The sequence below is a fragment of the Dysidea avara genome, chromosome 7, assembly GCF_963678975.1.
Source record: "Dysidea avara chromosome 7, odDysAvar1.4, whole genome shotgun sequence".
NCBI classification, from domain to species: Eukaryota; Metazoa; Porifera; class Demospongiae; order Dictyoceratida; family Dysideidae; genus Dysidea; species Dysidea avara.
The window spans coordinates 36,088,297-36,115,042 of NC_089278.1; the positions used below are offsets into that span (position 1 = coordinate 36,088,297).

The following is a 26,746-nucleotide window of genomic DNA, read 5'->3' on the forward strand; positions in this document are numbered from 1 at the left end:
GTCATTCAAATCACGTGAAAGTCATAGATTTGAAATTTGAATTGAACAGCGCGAAAGTTGATCGAAAGCCGAAGACAGAAATGGCTACTCCAGAAAAGCAGACCAAGTCAGAAGAAACGTTTACAAACATGGATCCGCCAAAGGCTACTCCAAAGAATGCTGTCACAGTGTCAAGGACAGCCGGCCCAACTCCACAGAACAAAGACCGCTGGAGGGGACCAGCGTAAGTAAAATGACGTTTTGGTTGCTCAGGCTATTGTACTTGGTTTACAGACACTTCATGAGTCCTACAGACGCACTAGTGTCACCCTGCACACAAAAGTTAATGAACAAAAGAAGCGAACAGGGCAAGCCAATGTAAGCGCTAATTGCTGTTAACTATCACAGTCTTTGATTTACTTGACACAGGAAGCCGAGAGGAAAGATGATTCAGAGCATTTCAAAGCCGTCAAAATCCAAACTTGAAGTATCGAATAAGGAGAACCAAGAACGTGAAGTGAAGAAAGAAACGGACAAGCCGTCCTCTGTTAAAGTATAGTTAGCCATTAATCGCTTCCTTGTAAATGTAATGGCCCCTCAAGTAACCTTTTCTACTGAACAATTTAACTACTTCACGTTTGAATGCACTAAATAAGAATATGTATTTAACTATAATTACATCGAATTAAAATTACAACGAAAATTTGTGTAAATTTTAAATAAGTTATGTACTTCTAGGCTACTAAAATAGATGGAGCACTTCTCTTGCGTTGCATGACATCCTTTGCTAATGCTTCAACCATATCATCAACTGATGGCTGGTGCCCCAAAATCTTAGCAACCATCTCCCATGGATCTCTGCTCCCGCCATATTGCAATAGCTCTCTCCTATACTTCTCTCCCATTTCTCTAGAGAAAGGATTCTCTTTAAAGCATGTCTCCCAAATCATGGCAGCGATGGCTCGTGACCATAGGTAAGAGTAATATCTAGCTCCATAGCCATGAAGGTGGTGGAAACGAAGGTACCAGGCTGTTTGTTCAATGTATTGCATAGGCATATACTTATTGTAGATATTACGGAATGTTGTTTGGGTTGATTCGTTGGGAGCACTCAAGTGGGCCATCTGGTCATAAAGAGCATAGAAGACTTGAGTTTGGGTCTCGAGGGCAGGAAACAGCGATGCTGACAGTTTAATGTTCCTCATGACTTCATTGGGTAAGGAACGACCAGTCTTATGATGCACTCCAACTCTCTCTAACACCCGGGTGTCCTTGAGAAAGTACTCATTCATTAGTATTGATGGTACTTCGGCAAAGTCGGTTGAACAACGTGTACCAGACACTGTTTGGTATTTGGTGCGGCCAAATATTGTGTGCATGGCATGCCCCATTTCATGGAAGAGATTGTCAACAGCTTCAAAAGGTAGTAGGACGGGTGCATCATTACGCTCTGGTTTGGGGAAATCAAAACACAGTGTTATGATGGGCAGCTCTGACTCCCCACTGCTAGTCTCTCGGCCAACCTGAATGGTGAAATGACAATTGTAAACTCCCTTTGTCGATCTTGGAAAGAAATCAAAATAAATTGTCCCCAGAAGCTGACTATTTTCATCCACCACAACATATTTTTCTATATCGTCATGCCACAATTCTCCATCCTTCACAGATCCTTTCAATAATTTCACACCAAACAAAGCATTTAGGAGCTCACCAAGTCTTTCCATGCAACCATCAAGCTCAAAATACTGGCTCACCTCAGTCTGTTTCACCATTGAAAGCTGCTCTCTGTAAGTCTTCTCAAGGAAAGCCAAGTCCCATGGGTGGATTGTCTTTGGATCAATCTGGTTAGGAACAGATGCTTTCAACTCTAACATTTTACCAATCTCACTCTTAGCAATAGGGTAAACCTTTTCAGACAGCTTTTCAAGAAAATTTTCAACTGTTCCTGGCTTCTTTGCCATCATAGTGGCAAGCGAACGATGGGCATGAGACTTGTACCCTATTGTATCAGCCAGCTCCTGTCTTGTGTTAAGAAGGCTTACAAGCACATCATTAATGGATGGATTGTAGCCATAGTAAGCGAGGTAGCTCATAGCTCGCAGCTCAGAATCTTCTGAATAAGTTACTGGATGAGTCACAAATACCAAATTGGAATCTGACTTAAAATTGTTCTTTAAAATTGTAGGACACCTTTCCTTCAATAGTCTTGTTGGCAAAAAGCTGTTATAGACCAGTGATTGTCCATAGGCCAATGCTTGGCCATGTAACTGCACACATTTGGCTCTGGTATCATCATCCAAGTGTATTCCACTGACTTTAAAGTCCTCCATGAATTGTGCTGCAGCTTGCTTTGCTTCATCGTCCAAGTTGGCATATCCCTCATGTTCCATGAATGCTTTTAGTGACCCATACAGGGCCGGATTGGTATTAAGCTGCTCCACGTAATTGTTGATAGATGTGTTGGCGGAGTGTGCAGAGTTCGTATACTCATCATCTGGGTGTACTTGCCTGATGCATTCTGACACATCAGCTACCTTGCAGAGGACGGTAGACAATTCATCGAAGTCTTTTAATATCTCTATAGAATCCGATGGATGTGTTATAATTCGATCTACAATTGTAGCGCCCTTTTTAAGCGCGTCCTTGGTAAGAACAGTGAAACCTTCTTTCTTCTCCAATTCAGGAATATCATAGAGTCCATTTGCAGATAAATAACGCGAAGTAGTCAGACTCCGGATGATTGGACGGCTGATTAACGCTCGACGAGCCAAAGACCTGGCTGTGAATCTTAACATTGCGACCGCACGTGGAACATGGACCTTTTAATCACGTGATCGATTTGGTAGTTTCCATAGCAATGTATTAAAAGGAGGGCATCAGACGGAATAAAATGGTGAGGTTTTTGTGTGCCTAAAATGATGTACATTGTTGGGGGTGATTACAGCCTCCTAAAAAACTAACCAAAGCAGAAAAGGAGAAACTAAAGAAAGAAGAAGCTGAAAGGAAAGCTGCTGAAGAAGGTAAGCTGCATGCACATCAGAAAGTGGGAAAACATACCTTGGGGTAGTACATCATCGATCACACAACACTAGAACTAACTGTACAGAGTTAGGTTAATGTGACTACAGCTACAGTATGTTGCCATCACGTGGCCAGACCACTTTTCTCCCCGTTAATGAGTACATGGTCAGGAAAGCTGATCATTACTCAGAAAATTGGTCTGTAACAGACAGTCATACTCTTTGGGATCCAGAATGTTTAGCTACTTATTGCTGGTTTACTTAAAATGTATAGATATTGCCAGCCTCTTGGGACCAATCTGTTGTTATGGAGATTTTCTCTGTTGTATCCTTACTTTAGAGAGTTCGTTAAGAGAGGCTTTACTGTAACAGTTTGAAAACTTAAGAGAGGCTTATGGTTTTGAGAGGGGCTTTTCATTGAGATAGGCTTTTTGTTGAGAGAGGCTTTACTGTAACAGCTTAAAAATAAGTTGGATTAAACCTAAAACTGAGATTTGAGCCAACACACCTATGAGTGTGAGACATCACCGCTATTCTCCCATTGCCAGCTAACGCTATTTATTTTAATGGTTTTATTATAATATTATGTTTCACCCAAGCCTCAATTCCCTAATAAATCCTAGGTGATTTTCTAGATCGTATCATACTATTTAATACTCTTAATGGATTGTCAACATTAGAGGCAAGGAGACTACAGGAGGAGGAAGAAAGAAGACAAAGAGAAGAAGAGGAGAGAAGAGCACAGGAGGAAAGAGAACGTTTACAAGCTATAGAAGATGCAAGGTTTGCTAAGGAGACTGCTGCATTGGACGTGTGGCTAGTTCATCAGAAGGACTGTTTTGATGAATGGAAGGCTGAACAATGGAAAGAGATACAAGTAATCACACACACACGCACACGCACACGCACACGCACACGCACACGCACACGCACACAATATACTGTACAACGGAGTATTTTTGTAAAGAGAAACTTTTACAAAATTAATGTGCTGTGAATATCCAGTTAACCAGCTAGAAGATTTGTGAAATTTTCATCCTTTAATTTTCACAAGATTATAATCATTCGCAAAAAGTTCCTCCTCCAAAACATATACGTTGTGGTATATGGACATTACATGGCTAAAGGATTTGATGCATGTTTTTTGTTGTTGTCAAAGTTTGTATGTATAGCTGTAGACAGTTTGTATGATTGTAGACTTGAATATCATTTCAATGATTTCGAGAAATTGATACATCAGATATATGTGATAAATGTATAGTATATTTGTATAGCATGTTATTTGAAGAGTTTGTTAAGCATTCTGATATTGTTTATTTGTTCTTGAGTTGAGTTCTATATTTTGCATGTATTGCTTTTGTAATCTGTTATTATTACATTGCTTTCTTATTGTAGTGGAATAGATATTTGTCTTGTGAGAAATTGCCTAACCCTCTGAGTGAGAGTGAGCTCAACACTTACTTGCAGTGCTGGGAACAAGATGTTGATGATGTCAAAGATGTTGAGACAACATTTGCTAGCATTTCAGAGGCATTGCGGGTAGACTAGTACCATACATACATATACTGTACATTATTGTCTTCTCCTAGTTGTGTGAAGAAATACAGTGTATATTGGATGATAAACATCTTCCCTCTGTAACTGATAAGCATCGGGAACTTCTAGAGGAGGTGTGTACACTAATGCATGTAGTAGAATGCAAAACGACTTTTGTTCTTCAAGATTGTACTAGTTTGTTTGTGCATGTGTGTGTCTGTGTACATGTATGTTTGTGTATGTGTGTTATTAGATGTTGTTAACATATTTTTTGAAGTGTTATATATACTTAACATTTCTTTGTTGTCGCTGTATCCATTTGCATGTATGTAATAAAAGTATTAGCAAACTGTAATACTAACAATGTCTGTGTGTGTCTAGCTGTCATTAATGTCTGGTCATAACATATTTCAATACTCAGGTGATCACAAGGATTAGGACTATTATTAGTGCTAAGGTGGACAGAACTACAAGTTGTGTGTTGGGGGAGGGCAGTGAAAAATACCTTGACTCTGAATCAAATCTCAAACTGGAGCACAAAATATCTAATATGGCTTTCTGCATTTGGGGAAACCTGTCAAAGAATCCAAGGTGTTTTAACTTTAACTGTGTCAGTATGTGTGATATTGTCAGGTTACAGACCCAGACATTTCCACTTACACATGTAACATTTCCAAGGAATTGTGAAGTTGTATGGAAGCCACTTTATAGTGGCTGATTGAGTCTTTTGTATGTTAACTACAGTGTCTAAGTAATAGTTAGACTTCAGACCACAGGGGTCTAAGTAATTTAGTAACCGATGGCCCTGTGTCGTGGCGCCTGAGCGAAGCGAAGGCGCTACTACAGGGCCTGAGGGTTACTAAATTACTTAGACCCCTGTGGTCTGAAGTCTAAGTTATTTAGACCCTTTATGTAGTTGTTGTACCTTAACATTGTTGACAGCTGCTTGTGACAGAGAAATGTAGCGTTCATTAGTAGAAACAAGCCATTACTCCACCCGTAACAACAGTTACGGGTTTAAAATTAATTTTCAGGTGGCGATGCGTTGCCAACGCTACCAGTCCGGGTGCGCGTAATAAACATGAAAAGGGTCTAACTAAACATGAAAGGGTCTAAGTAAACATGAAAAGGGTCTAAGTAACTTAGACACTTCCAAAATTCACCACAAAAAGGGTCTAAAAATAGGGTCATGCTGTACTTAAAATAGAAAATGTAAAATTGTAGCTTCTGCATGCTCGTAACTTGTTAGACTACATAATTTGTGTTGTAAATTAAGTGAAAAGTTTGATTCAATTCACTGCAGAGAAAGAAATACATAACACACAGTTTTATCCTGTGTAGCATAGCCTGTTAATGGGACACTTAATCCATACATACATAAACTGACTGGAAAAGTCAATATAGGACTTTTGATAATTGATTGGACTAAGTTACAAAAAATCCACTTAGTGAGTGAGTGTGCGTGTGCATGTGTCAAATGTGCAGTAATAGTGTAATAATACATGTTCAGGATTACTACAGATATTCTGTGTTTGTTGACAGGTTGAAGTCATTCTCTTTCAATGAACAAGACCTTACTATTGAGATCCCAAAGCCACTGCAACTGGCAGATGTGGCAGTGCGTGTGGTGTGGCCGCCATTAACACAACAACTTGACAAAGAGACTGTCATTGATGCTGGTAGTGATGGTGACACTCCTAAACAGGAAGGTGACAATACTGATACAATGGAGAAGTCATCTACTGCAGTGGAACCAGTAGAGAATGCTGAGAGCAATGATCAACCCACTGAGGTGTGTGTGTGTGTGTTTGTGTGTGTTTGTAATGTTTTGCATGCATCCATGTGTGCATAAGTAGTCACTAAATAATCCACTACACTATGTGTGCATCCTGTGATCTCCCTCAAATATTTTAGAGGTATATTATCATACAGTACGCATTGGGGCCTCTTCAAGGATGTGTGTAGAACTGATTGACTTCCTATACCAAGATGTTGAGATAATGCTCTTTTCTGTGGAAATAGGGAACTAATAGTATAACAGCAAACCAGGTTCCACATTGTCACAATTGAAGTAGTTGGTAATGAGCAAAACATACTGAAACTAACAATGTACACACATCTGGTAGGGAAAATCTAAATCTGCAAAATTCCATCCAATCGTGATCCCTCCAATTTACATATAGTTATGGTAGTGGTGAAGTTCCTCTAGACCATTTGGTGTGTTTGGATACACATGTGTATGCAAATTAGTTAGGTTTCATCCAGTATTAATGCATTTACACTTTTTTTTGTGCCATTTTTTTTCCTTTTTAAAGCTGGCGTACATAGCATAGTATGCACACTGAGGCAGGAATGTACCCAAGTTTAGAATAGTGGTGGCTACAAGAGACAGGGATGAATCCAGAAATCTTGTATGGGGCCTTAACCTATGTATGTCAGAGGTGAATTTATAGTGGTAGTTGTGGTTAATTTATTTGAGTGGTGGTCGGTACTAACTACTGTGGGCACATCCCTGATAAGGTACAGCTATGTACTACATAATTGTAGTTGATACAATTGATAAGGTGTATGCAATGATAACATGTTGTTATAGACCACTACAACTGAAGGAGATGCTGTTGAGAGTGGCAGTATTGCAGCTAGTGACAAGGAGGTGTGTGCACATGTAGTGTACTGTGCTACAACATATTCCATCTAAATAAACTGCACTGTCTACACTTCAATACTACTCCTGCTTACTCCAGCATAAACATATTACATTGCACAAATGTCTGTTATCCCCGGGAGTAGGGAATTTGTCATTCAAATTCTCTCTTTTAGGGTATGCGTAGGCAGGACATATGTAACATTGATGGTCACATATTGGAGGATGACTGATCAACTGTTTACATGTACACTTCATATGTACGGCCTCTGTGCATGTACACTTCCTCATTTTATGATCTTCAACATATTCACTACTGTATACTTGTCCCATGACATCTGTAAACAAGTTTACCACTGTACATTGGAGAGTGCTTCACAGGGGAAATTTGGGACTGCTCTATACAGTGAAACATGATCTGGTTGCAACATAAATAAAATTACTTGTCTAAACTGGGTATCTCTCAATTTATTGTTTGTCCACAAACTGACCTTCCTAATATAGCCACTTACTTAATTAACACTTAATTTATAAATGCGATGGAATTACCCTATCTACAATGGACATTTTGGGACCAGGAAGTGCGGCCTATTTTTTGCTGTAGAAGTTTTCCTCAAAAAATTGAAACCTGTTGAACTAAAATATTCGTATTATGGGGAAGTGCCCTTATTCGGAGAGTCTTTAAGAGTTAGTAGCTCCACTTCATTCAGTTTTCACTGTAGCAAAGCCTTGAAACATGTGTGGTGAAGTGTGCAGTTGTTCAGTGGTAGACTTGTTACATAAAGACTAACACTGTTACTCACAGGCTAGTGCAGTACAAGTTGCTAATGAAGAAGAAGAGGATGACACTAATATTGGTGGTGAAGACAATGAAGAAGGGAGTACTGCTCCATCAGATAAACCACAAGATGATGCTGCGGCTGCCACTGTTGAGAAGCCGTTGGGTCCTGTGGATGAACTAGATTTGAGAGCTTATGTCCCTGCTGCTGGGGGTCTGATTATGTTGGAGTTGCTGCGTTTACCACCCCAACCAAAATGTGTTAGTGGATGGACTATTAGACAAGGTGAGCTAGTGTATTGTTTGTACAGTATATACTGTAGGTATGTACATATCACAGTGGAATTGATCCCTTTGGTACAGATATGCATGAAAATCAGACACAAAGTTTTGGCACCAATACAGTTGGGCATAGAATGTACTATTGTATCAAGTCATTAGAGATAGAAATATAGGAGAAAAGTAATTTTTAATATTTAATATACATATGTTACACAGTGACTGATAATGGAGTATTATCACAACCTTATCCAGTGGACCCCAATGCTGTATTGGGTTCAGCAACATGGGCAGCATTCAACATATCAATGAAGTGAGTGTGTTTATACCAATACAAAGTGGTGATATGTGTTCATCTCTTTTGTTATGAGTGGTTTTCATGGGTTCAAGAGAACATTTGTATGGGAGATGCAACAATACATTGATATTATTGTATATCAATCATACGTTAAGGTTATGATACGTATCGATACTAAATTAGGGTAAATCGATATATCGTGTATCATGATATATCGATGTGTAGTAGGCCTAACATTCTCATTAATCAACTTATTGTATGTTGTAGAAGCCGGTTTTCATACTTAAATAATTATTTAGCATTTTGGAAAAGAAAAAAAGCTTTGTTATTACCAAAAAAAGTTACAAACACTGGCCTATGTTTATACTCCACTTTGTATCCAGTGATATATCACTGTATCTTGATACAATGAGAGACAATAATATTGAAATACCACAATGTTGCAACTTTAGTTTGTACTATAACTATAACTTGTATGTTCTAATAAGTAGGTGAACTTTTGACCTTAGGCACATGTAGTTGTACACGAATGACAAGATTTTAAAATTACCTTTGCTATACAGTGACCTGGTCTCAGTACATCTGATCAAGACTACAAGATGAATGCCATATTATTAGCACAAAGTTGTGAAGCCAACATGTTAGGCTTATACTTACTACACTTTGCCTAACCCTTATATAAAATGTGATCAGATCTGCGAAAAGGGGTCTTATATAGCCTTTCCAATTGCATGTACTTGGTAATCCATAACTTGACTTGTGAGTATGGTACCAGCCTGAAATGTGGTCCCTTTACACTCCTAACTAACGTAGCACTATTCCTGGTGTCATTTTAAGACAATAGGGTAAACACATGATGAGTTATGACTTGTCAAACTTGAAAAGGCTATAAGACTCCTTTTCGCAGATCTGGTCACAAATAGAGTTGATGCAATTACAGTCATTGGTTATCTGAAAGCTTTAATCCAAAAATGACTGCTCAATTAGAGTATATTCTGGCCATGGTGTGCGTTCTATTAGAGTAATTAGATATTTATAGCTCTATATAACTTGATGAGCAAAGAAAACAAGGATCTATTTTATTGTAATGTTAGAATACAGTTAGTGGCTATGGTTGCTTGGTGGCTTATAGACTAGTAGATAACCGCTACATCTACAGAATTTTCCTATTGAATGGACCAATAGCTGTTAGAAAGAGCTAACGATTTATTATACTATCAACTGGTAAGCTATATAACACTTGCCTTAGTCACTGACTAATTTGTTAAGACCAGCTAAATTCAAAATATCTTGTATGGCAGAGTGTGTCTATGTAGTCCTGTACAAACTACAAACACTGTGTAAATTTCACCTTTGATCAAATTAACAGCTTGAGGTATAGGATGTTTGTGTGCACACATTGAAATGTTCTTCCCTTGAAAATGTCATTGAAAATCCCCATACAGATAGTTATAAGGTCAGTCACTTCTCTAAATCAATAGTAACTGCTGATAGTGTGTTATTAGGTGTTGATCTACTAACATACATATTCTATAGGCTCCCTAAAGATGTGATGGTTAATGAAGACACCAAGCTTGCTCGCTGGGACCAGTCAGCCAGAATATGGCGTATTGGAGGTTTAGATGATGTCAAGATTGACACTGGTATGGTTACCCTTGAACCTGTGAACTAGGGAAATGTTTGTAGTATGTGAGGGAAATGTTGTGTTATGACATACAGTGTATGGAGATGTAGGGTTTCCTTTTTCTCTGTGTATACTGGAGCTTATCATACAGTACAATAGTATCATACAGTATGATAATACTGTATAGTAGGGACCACAAATGAGTAGGCGTGGCCCACAAAATAACATCACCCAAAAACCAGCCTCAATTTTCCCTGACGATGATGAGGCAGTATTGGTTAGGTAAAACTATAGTATGTACAAGTTGAGCTGAATCCTGAAAAAAAAAAACAGCTAAAAATTAAAAAGTGGATTTTTTCTCAACAGAGTTACCATTTCAGCCAACCAGATGATTAGTGGTAACAGCAAAGGTGTCAACAACAGACACATACAGTTTGGCTCCATTACAAATTCGGGAAAGGGCTGTAATGGACACTGTACTTATATGACTTCCCCATAGGAAATGTATTGTAATTAATATATTTTTAAAATTCTGTAGCAACTTGTTGAAAGCGTTTCGGGTTGATCTGAAAGTTTGGTTGGCTTAGCTGTCTCTTTGTAATATATTGCAAAGAGCATGGTATGTTTTAATGTTTGCTTGTATTGTTTATTTGTGTTGAGCTGAATCCTCAAAAACATTTAATAACTCATGGATGCAATTACACATGATCTTGAAATTTGGCTCATTTGTAGTACTGCTTGACCTGCTAAAAATATTTCAAAATCTTTTTGCTCAAATGTCTGACATAATATTTACGGCCAATCAAAATTTAACGGAATTTTCTAGTGACTGACTGACTGACTGACTGACTGACTGACTGACTTCCCGATGCCTTCAGACAAGCGTAACTTGATAATGGCTAAGGCTACGGGCTTGATTTTTTCACTGTTCGACGTTGCTTTGACCCGAGAGGTGCCTTTTGGCATACTGCAGTATGTACAATGCATTCTTCATGGACTTAGCAGTGTCCTCCTTTGTGTCCCATTCATCTTGGCTGACAGTGAAAAGTGTTGATTTGGTGGTAGCACATGATGGCTTTCCTTCGTAACGGAAATCGTCTGTGTTTTTCATAGTGGCTATTTTGATTGCAGAGGTATTTTTCAAACGGTGCTTGATTTGTACTGCTGTGTAACGGGTTGAACATAGCCGACAACAAAACGTTAAAAAAAAAAAAAAAAAAAAAAATTCTGGAGACAAACAACAACAAAGCGTAATGGTTACTTCACTTTTCAGACAATAATTGATAAAACTGGGGCGTGCGGCACCATTTCTTTCTTTCGGCATGCGTGGATTGGTGCTTTCGAACAGTTCTTAATTCGAAATGTTGTGTAACAGGTTGAACATAGCTGACAACGAAGCGTAATGGATACTTCACTTTTCAGACGATAATTGATATAGCTGGGGCATGCGGCGCCATTTCAGATGCGGTGTGTGTGGGTTTACCAGTCATCATAATTATTTACAAAAAAAATTTAACAAACAAGTACACAAAAAAAATTGGAATTTTCAACTAGAGTAGGGACCATAACACATCGATAAAAAGTACTGAAACAAGCTGGAGTAGTGGATGATATTAAATCACAGTAAAACAATAAGAAGTGTTATATCCCTACTATGCTCAAGATACCATAATGGAAATGCCCAGTAGGGATATAACACTTCTTATTGTTTTACTGTGATTTAATATCATAAACTACTCCAACTTGTTTCAGTACTTTTTATCGATGTGCTATGGTCCCTACTCTAGTTGAAAATTCCTTTTTTTTGTGTACTTGTTATCATGAGTGAGTTGGCTTCCCTTTTGATCAGTGTTCTCATTTCCAATATTTTATCCTTTATGTTCAAAGGTATGGTTGTAGTTCATAAAAGCCCAGATTTTTTTTAACAAACTGATGGTCACTATGGACCAGAGTTCATATATTGAATTGTACATACAGCATGCTTACATAAAAGCTAACAAAGGCATGTTACATTTTACACAGTACGTGTTGTGTAGAGTCACAGACAGTTAGCTGTATGGCTCACCACTTCACTCCCATTGCCATCATGTTGGACCGTTACACTAACATGCCTTACCAGACATGGGAGATGAGACCACTAGCTAATGATCACACATTGTACACTATCACTGGAGCCACACTAGAAGTCGCCATTGAAATAAAGGTATGAAATTCTAGAGAGTTTTTTTTCTCTATTGTGCATAATGGTTGGATTAAAACATTCAATATAACGAGGTGGATAAATTTGTACCTATTTGATATGGTCACTACAATGATTATGAGGTACACCTTGGCTATGTTTGGGACCTACTTGGCATGGTCACTATAATGAGGTGGCCACCGTACAGAGGGAAGCTTTGGTAGAGGTGACAAATTTTGCCTGCACCTAAGTTTCCCTCCATATGATCCTGATATGGTCACTATAATGAGGTGGTCTTATTACTGAGGTCATGAAGTACACTTTAGCTACTTGATATGGTCAGGTGGTCTTATTAATGAGGTCATGATTAACTATGTTTGGAACCTTGACATGGTTACTATAATGAGGTGGTAATACTAAAGATATGACCACTATTCCTCTGCTAGATACTTATTGTAAACTTGTTCACATGTATCACTGTAGGAGAAGCAGTGTAGTCTTGTGTCTGCTACTGCCAATGATTCACCAATATTGCCGCAACTGCTAAAACAATGGACAACATTTTCAGAACTCAAAAAGGTACCAACAAACTCCCATGATGATTAATCCAGCGTTTATTGTGCTATAGTTGCTACTTCGTGCTGGGGTGAACCTATTTCCTGAACATGACGCTGATAACTATGTCAGTATTATTAAGAAGGTATGATTCTCTGTAAGCAGCCAGTACAACAAAAAGGGAAGCTGTATCTTGTGTGGCCAGACCACTTTTCCCTGTTGTTGCATTGACAGGGTGGTTCAGCTACACAAGACTAAAAAGGAGATAAATACTAAATAGGGTAGTTCATACTTAGCCCCTTGTTTGTATTGACATGTTAAATTGTATAAACGAACATGGCACCCGATACTAATATTGATCATATCCTATTGCCATAAGTACACAGTAGTTGGCCATACATTGTATTGTGGTCTAACTGTACATGTTTGATGCATAACTCTACAAGTTCAACATCGTTGTGTTTAGGATGAACAAGTTGAGACTGAGGTGTACAAGCAGATGTCACTACTCAGTTGTGTGGTTGGGTTTGCTTGGAGCAAGTGGAGCAGTGAAGTGAATGAACAACAGTTTGTGGTGCAAGCTTGTGAATGTGTTGACCAACAAGTGAGTATGTACAAGAACTCTTGGTACTAGGTGATGCATTGTAGGACCTTGTGGGTCAAGCAAAAAAAATACCATTATGCTGCTACAAGATAGTGGGGGCACTATTATTATTATAAGCTCTTGGTTTAAAGCTGGAACTGAACTACAATACCAATAGAATCATTGTGCTCCAGACTCACTACAAAGTGTCAAATAAAATTCATAGAATAGCTTTAAAATATTCAATACCCATGCACATACCAAATTTCATACTTAGGTACCATTTAAGATCAGTTTGCCAGTAACATGTTTTAATTTATCCTTGCCTATCGACTCTTACTATGTATGGTATGCTCTCTAGTCCCCATGGGAGCTGTACATTGCTGGTCTTAGAAGCTGCAAGTTGAAAATGAAGGATGGGGATGAGCAATTTATGGCAGATGTAGCTGATAACCATGAGGTATTCATACAATTGTCAATGATGTCATACTACATATGCCTATCCATTCTGTAGCATCATCCAGACATCTTCTCCACAATGGATAAAGTACTAACGCAAGCAGCGAAGGAACGAATGAAGCAAACCAGTGCATGTCATGTAGAGTGTATTAGACGTTGGCTAGTCTCCACCAAGCCTCTAACATACTCGTGATGTGTACAGTTTTTACATTATAAATTTCATCATTGATGTGTAAATAATAAAGAAATATAGCACAGGGTTTATGGTGCTCCAAATCCTCCTCTGCCCCTGCCGAATCCACCACGCTATAGAAAATATAGTAGTGATGTTACTAAATCATAAACTGTGTATGTTAGTTTATATAATACATGTAGACAACTGTAAGTATATGTAACAGTTGGGTTTGCAGAAGTGGTCAGTGCACATTGAGAAAGAGGTGCTCCCACGCTGCACCCACCAACTGTGGTTTGCTTTCCTTCCTCGCGACGACCACTCAAGCTAACAGCCAGCCCTATTTTGTATGCCAACAAGAACACGTCCTTGTGAACACACAATGAGAGCCAGCTACAAGGGGGTGCTTTTGATGAGGAAGGAATGTGAGTTGACAAACAACCACATACCAAGTATAGTAATTGGTAGCGTCTTGTTATATGTTGTAGCAATTATGCAATCAGCACAAGAAGCGTTTACTAATCCTTGCATATGGCAACATCATCAGGGAAACCATAATACCTGAACAGCCCATACAAATGGCATGTAAAATTATCACTAATGAAAGACTGCTGATTGATGTGAATAAAACACTGGCATTGATACATGAACTAGTTCCATCAACACAGCTTATGTTTAGCAACTCTTAGCACTGACAAGCTTATGGCGCAACACACTAGGTCTCCATGATGAGATGGTTCTGTCAAAAACACAGTGTGCAGTAACTTACAAATTCTGGTTGAAAGTCTGAACCAGCTCCAGCTTTTTTCTCATACTCTGAAGGCATCTTTCTGTAAGAATCCCTGTCACCTCTGTCATCCTTCCCTCCCATGCCTTCCGAAAAACCTACACAAGCCAACCATGCAGCATTCACCTGTAAATGCTCTATCAAACCTTTAGGCTTAGCCCTTGCTGTTTCTGTCCGTACAGGTCTCTTAAGAGTTGCTGGAACAATTTCTTGTGGTAGATGTAGGAAATCTCGTAAATATTGAATACCTGTAGACAGATGTTCCTTATATGTCACTAAGGCCTCATACACTTACCATCATTCGTTAGGTACCAATAATAGTGAGACCACGCAAAGCGCTCAGTGACATATCCACGAGATCGCAGTGACTAAAACAATTAGAATACACTCACGTTTCTATAAGAATATCACCCTCTGTACCTGCATAGCTTTAATGACGTGTAGGTTAGGTACTCCCTCAAGTTCCGGGTGTTGCGGTAAGTTGAAATCCTTCTTCGCTACCATTACCCCCTCTTTAAAGAGGAACTCGTAAATAGCGACCCGGTTCTTTTTCGGGATCAGCATCCTACAGCAAAATAACAAGACCACGTAAAAAAGAACATCACAATTGCACCAATAGTGCTAGAGCTAGAGAGAAAACACCAGCGATTCTGTCTATCTTCACGGATAATAGACCCACCTGCCTTTCTTGGTGTGCTACTAAAAGAACAAGGACCTGACGTGGTAATCACGTGGTTTAATTTAGGGGCGTGTGCCGTTACCAAAGCAATAGGTCGCATTTCAAAGGCTACCTTCATGTTTTGTGAACAATAGAGGATTTATTACACCTCTGGGATTTTGAAATATAGCACTTAAGTATTTTGAAACGGGAGATGGAAGAAGCTAAAAGCGAGGAAGATTTTATCGCTGCCATGACGGACAGCTTTTGGGATATCGGAAATTACAAGCGTGTAGTGAAGCGAGTGGACGATGGAGCGAAGCTGTGCGTCGAATATGGCAAAATGATTAACGAACGAGCCGAAATTGAGGCTAAGTACGCCAAACGATTGCAAGAATGGGCGAAAAAATGGGAAGACATGATAGCAAAGAATTCAGAATATGGTTCGCTGGAAACAGGCTGGAAGGGGCAACTGAGAGAAGCCCAGCGGGTGGCTGAGTGCCATCTAGACTGCCAGAGACGCATCCAGGAGGAAGTTATACCAGCCATGAATTGTTGGAAAGGTGAAAATTACCACAAGTCTTTGCTACATTGGAAGGAGACGAAAAAAACTGATGAAAACTTTCAGAGAGCCCAAAAACCTTGGGAAAAGAAATTGTTAAAGACACAGAAATCGAAAAAAGTGTTCCACAATGCAGCCAAGGAATTAGATGCACAAGAAAGAACTGTCAATGCTGTTCAGAATAGCCAGGACTCTACTTACGAACAATGCCAGCGTGCTCGAGACAGGCGAGACAAAAGCCAAGGAGAAGTGGAAAGGACTAAGGCAAAATACGAACACAAGTTAGCAGATCTGAAGCAATACCAGAGCAGATATATTGAAGACATGACAGTTGAGTTTGATAGATGTCAGCAATTTGAGAAGCGTCGAATGGAATTCTTCAAATCCACCATCTTCTCTTACATGCAAGCAATAGACCTAACTGTGGATCCAAGGTGATGTTTTGTGTACTGTACCATAATCAGTTTATGATGTCAATTGTATTGGTTTCAGTAAATATTGGTTACTGTCCATATGTTGTGATTTTGTGTGTGTTGTGGCTTCAGCTAGATAATATGAATGATATTACTGTCTCCCAGGATGCCTGAGATTTACAGGGAATTTTCAGAGACTATATCACGTGTCGATGCAGAACAAGACTTGAAGTATTACACAGACACATTTGGTGCTGGAATGGGTTATAGTTGGCCTGACTTTGAGGTGAAATAAAAACAAATGAATATTATTGTATTAGAAATTCTCCGTGCTATAGGAATATTTACCAGGGACAGCTAAGATGACATCACGTGCAAACACACCGATGACCAACGGCTCTCCACAACTTGGTGGCAGGTAAAGTGCATATTATACACACATTTAAACTGAAATTATACATGGGTTATATGTGTGATTAATTGAAATTGGTTGTTTACTAAGTACATGAGGCTATTGTAGGTGGATATTCATTTTCATATGTGCACAGTTAGTGATAATGTAAAATATTGTACTGTTTATTGGTAGTGATTGACAAGAATGAATAAACATGCAAACTTGTTATGTTGTTGTAATGTAACAGTGGGGTAGTCAGCTGTGCAAATCTGGAAGCTTCTAAATTTGCTATTCGGGAAATTGTTGTCTTAAGGAGCAATGCTGAACATTTTCCCAATCATTGTTCCCTCTTAGAATTAAAAAAAAATCTAAAATAATTTTAATTCGGTTATAATGACATCTCATTCTCCCACAATTACATCTACCTTCTTCACTGCAATGGGAGAGATCTTTAAGCCCCAGAGTACTTTGGCAAAACTTTCAAGGGGTATGAAAATTATGCAAGTCATGAAAATACTATTATCTTAGGTTATGTTTCTGAATTTCGTGAATAAAAAAGGTGAAATATTCAGTTACACATTTCCATGAAAATCAAAATTTCTGCCTATACTGTATAGTATGCAACCTTAGCCTTTTACAGCTAGCTACATGGAACACAATAAATGACAGACAAGTTGGCACATAAACAAAGTTGTTTCTGAGTGGCTCTTATGCCGTCTGTCTGCCAGGCATGGCATTGATTATTGAAATGTTGAACCTCATGATGTAGTCCATTAATGAATCCTGACCAGTTCTTAATTTGTCACTGCTAATGTTTAAGAGTGTGTAACCAGTGGAAATAAGCCCAGGAAGGAAGCAGCTCTGAGCTTGCTTTGCATGCATACACTCACCAAGACTTCATAATATATATACTGAGGAGAGTATCCTACTCTCATATACCCCTGTAGAAGGGTGTATCATGAAGTTATGACATAATGAAATAATATTGTGGTTTGTGACATACAAGCAGCCATAAAAGTGCAAGAATAGTTAACACCATTTCACACTCGATCATGACGCTCAGGATAGCCGTATTCGCAAATGGCCTAACAAGAAACACCTACGAAACGGTCTAAACCCATGAAGGAATGATTGTAGTTCGGTGAGAAACGCTTAGAGCTGGAGTTAATTAGGTTGCTAGCAACGTTGTTAGGCACGTGTTCAATCGATACCATGTTCAACTAATGACATCATTATAATTATACAAGGAAAAACGGACGAACTCAGAAGTGCTATGTCATAACTTCACGATATGCCCTTCTACAGGGGTATATGAGAGTAGGATACTCTCCTCAATATATACGTATATTATGAACTCTTGCACTCACCTATTTATTAAAAGGAGAATTAGAAATTTATATTCTACCCATTTTATAAGGCGGCTCGTAGAATTGCAGTTACACGATTAAGTGTATGTCCTGCCCCCCATTGATTTATATTATTGCTTAGTGTGTGCTAACCATCCATCATTCCACTATTCAAATTTTGATGGCATAAAATTGTATCATGATGAGTTATTATTGTTAAGAAGCCAGATTATTTTGTACGTCTTCATAGTGATTTCTATCAGGACTAAATACATATTGACAATATGCTTATAGGTGGAGTACAAAGCCAAACATATGAAAGAGCAAGTTATAACTCCGTACATGTATCAAGTATTCCTGTCCAATTCCTGTTCTGAGTTTTACCTACATTCCAAGGTCACTTAGGGCAGGTTCCATTGGAGCAATTACGTCAGACGTAAAAATGGCTGTTATAGTAGGGATACTTTCATAGAATTTGTATGGATGACCATAGGAAGAAAATTTTCATATCTTATCTCAGCCAAGAAATAAGATATCGAGCTCTAACCTGTCATAAGATATTATGATGAATACACACAAGTGATTTTTGTGTTGGACCATTATTTTTTCTGTTACTGTATGGCCATACCAGCAAGTTAGAACTAGATAGCTTCTTTCTTGGCTGAGATATAAATCCTTAACAATTTTCTTCCGTAGTTGCCCATTCAAATTTTATGAAAGTCCCCCCACTATTGCTTTGTATAGCAGATTATTTTCAAGAGGTAAAGTTTTCACAAATGCATGACTTTTCTTCTAAATTTTGAGTGCTAAAATGTTCACAATGTCAATAGTGTGCTGAGCAGTTCATAGTAAAATTTCACAAATCAAATGTCAATTTTGAAAATTTGCTACCCATAGGTATTTGTACCAAGAAGAGAAGTGGTTTAGGAGTACCATGTGAATGCTTAGAACATATGTGACCGAATTTTGGAAAACCGTCGATATACGCACAATAGTACTTTTGTAATAAAACTCATTTAAAAACTATGGGTAAAAAACACAAGCTCCTGAAAAAAATTTATGCAAGTTTTTATTGCCTCACTGGTGGGCGAATTAAGCCTCCAATGAATAAATCCTGGGCATCATTGTGTTCACCTGTTCATAGGGAGTACAAAAATCTATGTTTCATCTCCATACACGAAAGGATTTCAAAGTTACAGACGTTTGTTTATGTTGTGGTGACGAAAGAATTTACTGATGATCGTTTTTCAGTGAATTTGTCTTCCTTCTCGAACACAGAAGCATGCCTGGGGCAAAAACTATATCTTGGTGGATGCACAAATTCATGGCGAACGCAATGAGTGAAGATTCAATTCAGTACGCCATTGTATCAGTACGTTATGATGGTTTATGTAAGTGCCTGTGGATTCTTTTCTCGATAGCTTCTGTACATACCAATTTATTTGCTCGTCCGGCTGTCTAGTGCTGTATTTCCAATGCTACTTAACTTATGAAGCTGAAATTTAGCTAGTCCATTCCTCTGTCCCTGTAGAAAACAAAAAACAAATAAATACATTTTGAAAATTGTGCAGATATCGACGGTTTTCTAAAATTAGGTCACATATTATGTGGAAGACTTGTTGCACTGTAGTTGACAATTTGTTATCCACATGTGGCAACATAGTACTCCTAACTTGGGTATATAATTATGGGTAAAGACATGGTAGTTTGGAAGCAACCCCGTGGCAGTGCTTTCTCATACATTTTCAGTCTATAGTCTATTGTCTATTTTATATTTATAGACAAAAATGTAATGGTGTTTGATAATTTGTTTGCAATTTGTCAAAAATTTCTCTGTTCATATTTTAGATGTAATAGTTGTAACATGAGCATAAGGGCTATGCCTAATATGTATGCCTGACAGCCCAAGGGCTGAAATATCAAAATCCCAAATGCCCTAATATGTAACACTTGTGAAGTGAAAATTTTGATTATGGGTTAGTAGCTGGTAGAGTTGCAACGATATATCGATGTATCGATATGAATCGATGCATGATGAGAGTGATACAGGATCGATTCAAATTTAAGTGAATCGATATATCGATTAATCGATATTTGCGCATGCGCACTTGAGCCAATTAATGTATTTGCTAAGTTGTTGAAAATGGCGTCTGGCAGTCTGAAACCCTACGGGAAAAGCCACGTGTGGAAGCATCTTGTGTTTTTCACTAATGAAGAAGGGATTCTGGTAAGAGAGAAAGCTGTTTGTTGACTTTGTTTGTTAGAAGTTTTATATTCTAAGAATACAACTAACCTTTGTACTCATTTGGAATGGCACCATCGAAATGAATACTCACTATTGTTAAGGGAGGAGGGAGACAAAAACAAACTTTTAGAACAAGCGCAGCCAACGCTACTAAAGGTATTAGAACGGAGTCAGCCGCTACCAAAAGATAGTGAACGATGGCAAGGTTTGGTTGAAGCAGTTGGTAACTTCATTGCGTCTGATATGCAGCCGTTGTCTGTGGTGGAGAACGCTGGATTCAAACAATTGATGTACACAGCTGAGCCACGTTTTAAAATTCCGTCTCGACCTTACTTTACAAATATGGTGATTCCAGCTTTGTACATCCGTAAAAGAGAGAAAACTGAGAAATTGTTATCTTCTGTGCAGTACTGCAGTGTGACTACGGATATCTGGACAGCTCAGCATAGCACAAAAAGCTTATATTAGCCTCACTGTTCACTGTGTCACCTCTTCATGGGAACTTGCGAGTTACTGTTTATCAACAAAGGAACTACCAGGTGAGCATGCAGCTACTAATATTAGCACTGCAATTCAACAGATGTTGAGTGACTGGAACATTAACAATGAAAAAGTAGTGGCTGTAGTTACCGACAATGCCAAAAATATGGTAAATGCAATCAGTGATCTGGATTTGTTCAACTTCCCTTGTATTGGCCACACATTGCAACTTGGGGTGAAGAAAGCATTTGATGTGCTAAAAGTCCACACAGCACTCGCTCGAGTTGGAAGACCAGTGGCCCATTTTCATAGATCACCAAAATCTATGTCAAAATTAAGAGAGAAGCAAAAGCTGTTGGGCTTACCTGAACACCAGTTGATAAATGACTGCATCACAAGATGGGGTAGCACATACGAAATGTTAAAGAGGTTCTTAGAGCAACAACAAGCTATTTGTGCTATGCTGTTGGAAGATGGAGGTAATAGATCACTCATGCCTTCTACAAATGAAATTGCTACCATGGAGGAATTGGTTAAAATTTTGGAACATTATTACCAGGCAATAGAAATTTTTACCCAACTATTGGTGTGGTATTCCCAATACTAAACCGTCTTTTAATAGTGTTACTAGTTACAGACAGCAGTGATAAAGATGTTACAGAAAATTAAAGAAAAAATAAAGCAAGATTTGATAACTAGATACCAAGGTGATGAAATTGAAAATATACTTCATGTATCCATGTACTTGGATCCAGCTTCCGATGCTTACAGAACGACAAAAAAGGGCAGTGTGAAGTGCAGTCAGGATTGAGCTAACATCTACAATATTACAAGAAAGGGAAGTTAACCTAGAGACAGAACAAACAGCAAATCAGTCTGAATCTACCACATGCTCTTGTGCTGAACAATCAGAGGAACCACAACCTAAGTGTACAAAGTTAGAGAAGTTTTTTTGATGGTGCTTTTAGACCAAGGGCAGGAGAAATGGTGCTGCTTCAGAGGTTGCTGAAACAGAACTACAAAAGTATGAACTTGAGGAACCAGTTAGTTTAGAAAACAAGCAATCTTTATTATGGTGGAAGGAACGCGAGTCATTATACAAATATCTCACCTTACTTGCCAAAAAGTTTTTGTGCATCACAGCCACTAGCGTACCTAGCGAGTGACTTTTCAGTACTACTGGAAACTTGGTTTCTGAGAAAAGATCTCGTTTAACGTCCGATAATATTGACAAACTCATTTTCCTATATGAAAACAAAACTGCATAAACTGTCTAACATGTAGTAGTGGTAGTAGTAGTGTGATCACGTTGTCTTTTACATGCTTTTATTATATCATCAACTTTAACTGGTGAAGATCATACATATACGTTATAGTGTTCTTTAGTTGATTCTTCTGGAAAATAAGCTTAGAACATACTGATCCAATGTCTGCTAAGTTACTATATGAAAACAATAGTAACAAGTAAGCATGTAACATAATACAAATATTACAATAATGAGTACACTGTAGCTAGTCTACTATATAGGTTACTAGTTCACCTTTGCAGTAGACTTTATCAAACTACACATGTGTATCGTGTGATATATTGCTGTATCGTGATATATCAGAGACAATATATTGATACGTTTATCTGCCATATCGTTGCAACTCTAGTAGCTGGTACGTTAACAGACAAATCTTAGAGATATCACAGAGAATTTCAGTTGCATCGGTTTTTAATCAGTGCTATTGAATTGTTCTTGGCATAATTATGGAGTTTACTAAAGGCCTAGGTAGGTCAACTTGCTTGTAGAATGGTAATTTCAGTAGTGTGGGTGTGGTCCATATTCGAAAATGTGTGGAAATGCTTGCTGTGTGTAACATTAGTTTTCACCTTAGCCCAAGAATGGCAAGGATAACAAAATGCTTTCCGTGTCAATGGTTTTCATGGTCATGCATGCTAATCATGTGAGCATTAATCCATCACCACAATCAATTTTGGCCTTTATGTCTATTATACTTAGGCCATACCTATTTGATCTTATGTTGCGTGGGCCCGACCGACTGCATATTTCTTCAAATGAAATAATTTTGAAAATCACGTGTGCGGATCACGTGTACTTAATTAAAGACAACACATCATCAACACCCTCGTGATATAGTCCAAAGGGACCATTGAAGATCGTCCAATGCTCTAAAATTGTAGAATACAATGGGAAAGCTCTTTTTAGTATAGTGGCATAGCCCCCAAAATTGGCAATATTGTGCACTTTTTCATAAAGCCACGAAACTTTCCACATAAATAGTACTCCTCATGACATGCATTTTTAGATATAGTGCCATCGCTGATTTGACCTTTGGTGACCTTTACGGCCATTTTTGTACAGAAAATTGATCATTTGTGTCTTTAACTCCCTGAGGCAATAATTAACTTGTTAAAACATGGTACCAATCAAAAGATCTTGCTGATAGAAACACGTTGGTTTTTATTTGAAGTCAATTGGTGATTTCATTACAACGTTATGGTCATTTTTACTAGCTGCAAAATTTGATAAATTTACCTGCCCTTGAGGTGTGAATTACCTGTGGGCAGATAATTATGCATAAATTTATCAACTTTTTCAACTAATAAAATACTCATAACTTAAGAATGAATTCACCTATTGACTTCAAATAAAAACCAAGTTGTTTCTATCAACAAGATCTTTATTTTGGTACCATGATTTAACAAGTTAATTAGTGCCTCAGGGAGTTAAAGACAAAAATGAGCAATTTTCTGTACAAAATGGCCGTAAAGGTCACCAAAGGTCAAATCAACGATGGCACTATATCTAAAAATACATGTATTGAGGAGCACTATCTTTGTAGAAAGTTTTATGGCTTTATGAAAAAGTGCACGATTTTTTGGTTGTGCCCCTATACTATTTGGAGATATCTGATGCTACTAGAAGAGTATGAAACCTAGATTTTTAACTGTGTATGTACTATTATAGCTACATTCATTATTTGCATTTTGTATGCTTGCATTTAAAACTTCTATCATTTTCATTTTCAAACCGACCTACCTACCCAAATTTAAAATAATTTTGCCCGCACAACATAAGATCAAATAGGTATGGCCTTACTGCCCAGTTGTACCCTGGGGAAGTCACCAACTGGGCTACATTGTGAATGTAGCCTGGGCAGCTTTTTTGATCTGAGGTGTGAAGTGTTATATTTAGTGTGTGTATGGTAGCATAACACATTACCAGTAGCTATATAGCTCATTGATAATTTTGTTAGGAAACAAATGCCACTAGTTGTCAAAATCAATTACATTTATAATTTAATTGCCAGATTAATTGTTTGGAATTGCTCAAAACAGATGAAGGTTCAAGGTAAAACAAAACAGCAACAATTATAAGAGTTGTTTACACAGGTTGATTGGTTCAAAGAAAAAAGTGGTGTAAGGCCCCAGACATTGCCCCAACCTAACATAGAAAGCTCAGGTCACATGACTGTGACTGTCACCATTAACAATCTGGGGCGCGCCTTGTGTCAGTTTGGAGTTGCGAGTTGAGATACTGTAAATTATTTGAGTTGATGCCTGGCTCAAAACTAACATGCAGTGTAATATTATGTACTCACATGTCCTTTTGTGTAACACACTACTGTCATATCATTTTGTCTCTTGCTGTAGCAAGTTCAACCATACTGGTGGTGATAGTGAGAACAGTAGTGTACATGTGAGTGAAGGAGGCCGGGATTCCCCTACCCGTCACCACAGCTCCACCAATGATGACGAATGGCCAGTACCTCCAGATGAAGACCACCATGATGAAGTTGAGAGTGATCCAATGTATGCCCAGGTCATACCAAAAAACCAACGAAAATCTGAAGAAGGTGTACCAATGAGGGCAATGTATGAGTTTAGTGGGGAAGATGACGACGACCTGAGCTTTAAAGAGGGTGATATAGTGCGTATTATTAAACAATGTGAGGATGGATGGGCACAGGGTGTTATGGATGGTAAACTAGGATATGTTCCATTTGCTTATTTTGAGGAACTTAAAAAATGACATTAATTGTGTACACTGTGTATATAATATGACTTGTTTTTAAACAAATTTGTATCAATGTGATATTATGTGTTAAGGTGGAGAATATCTTTTTTTAAGTGTTCGGTATTTCTTCAACATGTAGAGTGCCTTGATCTCTTTCACAACGAAGTGTCCCCTTTCCACCAACTGTGCAATCTTCTCAGGGTCAGTCTCATGTTTGTTACGTAAGAAGGCATTCTTCAATCTTGTCCGGAAGTAGTCATACCCAAGCGGGTACTCTCTGCCCAAATATAGTAGCTAAAATGGAGAACATGTTAATATAACACATGTACAATCTTGGGATTATTGTTCGAACAGAATTGTCCCACTTCTTTAATTATCATGTAGACTAACACATAATGGGGATGTAAAAAGGTGAAGATGGAAGTTGCTAATTATAACAGGCCAGACTGTTCTATTGGAGTATTTGATCTTCACAAGTGTATGTAAGGGCCTCCTACATAAGTACAATCAGACAAGTTTCGTTCATGTTACTGGTCAACTGTATTATTGTCAGGACGTTGTGTCTTGGCAGCACCATAGGCTTGCTTGCATGAATTTAGTTAAACGGATAAATGAACACTGCAAAATATACTATGGGTGTAGTTGAGCAACACAGAAACAAGGTTAACCTGATTGTTGTGTTTCTTGAGACTATGGTACATGTGCTCTTTTCATAAAACTTTGTAAACAATGCTTAAGTACTTAAGCCATTTTCCTAGGAGCTTAAAGTACTTAGGCATTGTTTTCAATTACCAGACATTATTTTTGAATTACAGCACAAGTACTGGACACCTAGCTGGTCCTACAGCCTGTTTAAAGTGTTTGAAAAAATGGAGAAAAAAAATCCATGACTGGATTGGGCAGCACCAAACTTACAGCCATCTGATTTATGCTTGAACACTTACAGGAGTCTGCCAGGTGTTTTCTCTTGTTAATTTCATGTATTTGTATCCATAGGATCCCTAGAGAGTGACTTGTTACCCCTGGTGGAACAAATGGACATTGTTTTTATTTACTAAGTATAGCAGCACAATGCAAAAATCATGCCATTTTTCATAAAACAATGAAATTTTCCACATCAATGTATTCCTCATGACATGTATTTTTGATATAGTGCCGTTGCAGATTTGACCGTGATGACCTTTATGGTCATTTTTTTGCATAGAAGTTTCTCAAGGCATTAACTTGGTATATACCAAAGTGAAGGTCTTGTTGAACGAAACAACTTGGTTTTTGTATAAGGCTGTACTGATCCCACCTTTTACTGATACTTCAAGTACCAAGTACTTACACTTGGAAGTATCTGCAAGTACAAGTACCTTAGCTACATCACTGCTCACATTTGTTTGTAATGTACACCATATGTAATTCATCCATATATTTTTTATTTATTTATTTATTTACATGTAGTTCATGGTACTTCTGTACAAGTTTTAACAAATTCATTGTAGTGAGCACATGATGAAGTAACTAACTGTACAAGATTCACTAGAAGTACAAACCAGTTCAGCAGCCAGTCAAGTAGTCTTCTATGCTCTGAGAAGAGGTCTAGATAATGGTTGTCACAGAAATACTAACTGCTAACCTGATTGCTCTATTAGAGTTATTGACTGTTCTAGTGTATAAATATTGATCTTTTTCTCAGATTGCATTTTTACAGAGAGAATTTCAGCATAGAAGAATGATTATAT

At 38.1% G+C, this 26,746-nt stretch overlaps 5 protein-coding genes across 5 annotated transcripts; 3 read left to right on the forward strand and 2 right to left on the reverse strand.

The window, feature by feature from the left end:
• On the forward strand, positions 1-682 carry LOC136261398 (uncharacterized). The gene is made up of 3 exons (XM_066055405.1): positions 1-223; positions 274-357; positions 409-682. Exons 1-3 carry the CDS (start codon positions 81-83, stop codon positions 536-538), a joined length of 357 nt encoding a protein of 118 aa, XP_065911477.1. The 5' UTR covers positions 1-80; the 3' UTR covers positions 539-682.
• Positions 602-2,822, reverse strand: LOC136261391 (mitochondrial intermediate peptidase-like). Its single transcript, XM_066055395.1, has one exon. It carries the CDS (start codon positions 2,772-2,774, stop codon positions 714-716), a length of 2,061 nt encoding a protein of 686 aa, XP_065911467.1. The 5' UTR covers positions 2,775-2,822; the 3' UTR covers positions 602-713.
• Positions 2,650-14,204, forward strand: LOC136261390 (dynein axonemal intermediate chain 7-like). The gene is made up of 17 exons (XM_066055394.1): positions 2,650-2,872; positions 2,924-2,999; positions 3,680-3,876; positions 4,395-4,538; positions 4,589-4,669; positions 4,957-5,126; positions 6,078-6,327; positions 7,129-7,188; positions 7,985-8,243; positions 8,456-8,549; positions 10,071-10,177; positions 12,195-12,361; positions 12,821-12,916; positions 12,966-13,037; positions 13,359-13,496; positions 13,837-13,935; positions 13,990-14,204. Exons 1-17 carry the CDS (start codon positions 2,870-2,872, stop codon positions 14,125-14,127), a joined length of 2,151 nt encoding a protein of 716 aa, XP_065911466.1. The 5' UTR covers positions 2,650-2,869; the 3' UTR covers positions 14,128-14,204.
• Positions 14,137-15,679, reverse strand: LOC136261396 (small ribosomal subunit protein eS10-like). Its single transcript, XM_066055403.1, has 6 exons — positions 15,573-15,679; positions 15,314-15,458; positions 15,189-15,261; positions 15,040-15,141; positions 14,876-14,991; positions 14,137-14,240 (listed from the first exon to the last, which is right to left on the reverse strand). The coding sequence occupies exons 2-6, from the start codon at positions 15,455-15,457 to the stop codon at positions 14,196-14,198; spliced, it is 480 nt and encodes a 159-aa protein (XP_065911475.1). The 5' UTR covers position 15,458; positions 15,573-15,679; the 3' UTR covers positions 14,137-14,195.
• LOC136261392 (protein kinase C and casein kinase substrate in neurons protein 1-like) lies at positions 15,627-25,107 on the forward strand. Its single transcript, XM_066055396.1, has 4 exons — positions 15,627-16,547; positions 16,692-16,812; positions 16,865-16,944; positions 24,653-25,107. The coding sequence occupies exons 1-4, from the start codon at positions 15,766-15,768 to the stop codon at positions 25,029-25,031; spliced, it is 1,362 nt and encodes a 453-aa protein (XP_065911468.1). The 5' UTR covers positions 15,627-15,765; the 3' UTR covers positions 25,032-25,107.
• The last annotated feature ends 1,639 nt before the right edge of the window (positions 25,108-26,746 follow it).

What these genes read in the sequence shown, in the direction of transcription:
- LOC136261398 (XM_066055405.1), top strand. Translation starts at nt 81, where the DNA reads ATGGCTACTCCAGAAAAGCAGACCAAGTCAGAAGAAACGTTTACAAAC. An exon ending in GACCGCTGGAGGGGACCAGC is followed by an intron (nt 224 to 273) that starts GTAAGTAAAATG and finishes CTTGGTTTACAG; the next exon opens with ACACTTCATGAGTCCTACAG. An exon ending in AGCGAACAGGGCAAGCCAAT is followed by an intron (nt 358 to 408) that starts GTAAGCGCTAAT and finishes TACTTGACACAG; the next exon opens with GAAGCCGAGAGGAAAGATGA.
- LOC136261391 (XM_066055395.1), bottom strand. Translation starts at nt 2,774, where the DNA reads ATGTTAAGATTCACAGCCAGGTCTTTGGCTCGTCGAGCGTTAATCAGC.
- LOC136261390 (XM_066055394.1), top strand. An exon ending in TTGCAGCTAGTGACAAGGAG is followed by an intron (nt 7,189 to 7,984) that starts GTGTGTGCACAT and finishes TGTTACTCACAG; the next exon opens with GCTAGTGCAGTACAAGTTGC. An exon ending in CATTTTCAGAACTCAAAAAG is followed by an intron (nt 12,917 to 12,965) that starts GTACCAACAAAC and finishes ATTGTGCTATAG; the next exon opens with TTGCTACTTCGTGCTGGGGT.
- LOC136261396 (XM_066055403.1), bottom strand. Translation starts at nt 15,457, where the DNA reads ATGCTGATCCCGAAAAAGAACCGGGTCGCTATTTACGAGTTCCTCTTT. An exon ending in TTGGTACCTAACGAATGATG is followed by an intron (nt 15,142 to 15,188) that starts GTAAGTGTATGA and finishes ATCTGTCTACAG; the next exon opens with GTATTCAATATTTACGAGAT. An exon ending in AGCAAGGGCTAAGCCTAAAG is followed by an intron (nt 14,992 to 15,039) that starts GTTTGATAGAGC and finishes TGGCTTGTGTAG; the next exon opens with GTTTTTCGGAAGGCATGGGA.
- LOC136261392 (XM_066055396.1), top strand. Translation starts at nt 15,766, where the DNA reads ATGGAAGAAGCTAAAAGCGAGGAAGATTTTATCGCTGCCATGACGGAC. An exon ending in GACCTAACTGTGGATCCAAG is followed by an intron (nt 16,548 to 16,691) that starts GTGATGTTTTGT and finishes ACTGTCTCCCAG; the next exon opens with GATGCCTGAGATTTACAGGG. An exon ending in ATAGTTGGCCTGACTTTGAG is followed by an intron (nt 16,813 to 16,864) that starts GTGAAATAAAAA and finishes TCCGTGCTATAG; the next exon opens with GAATATTTACCAGGGACAGC.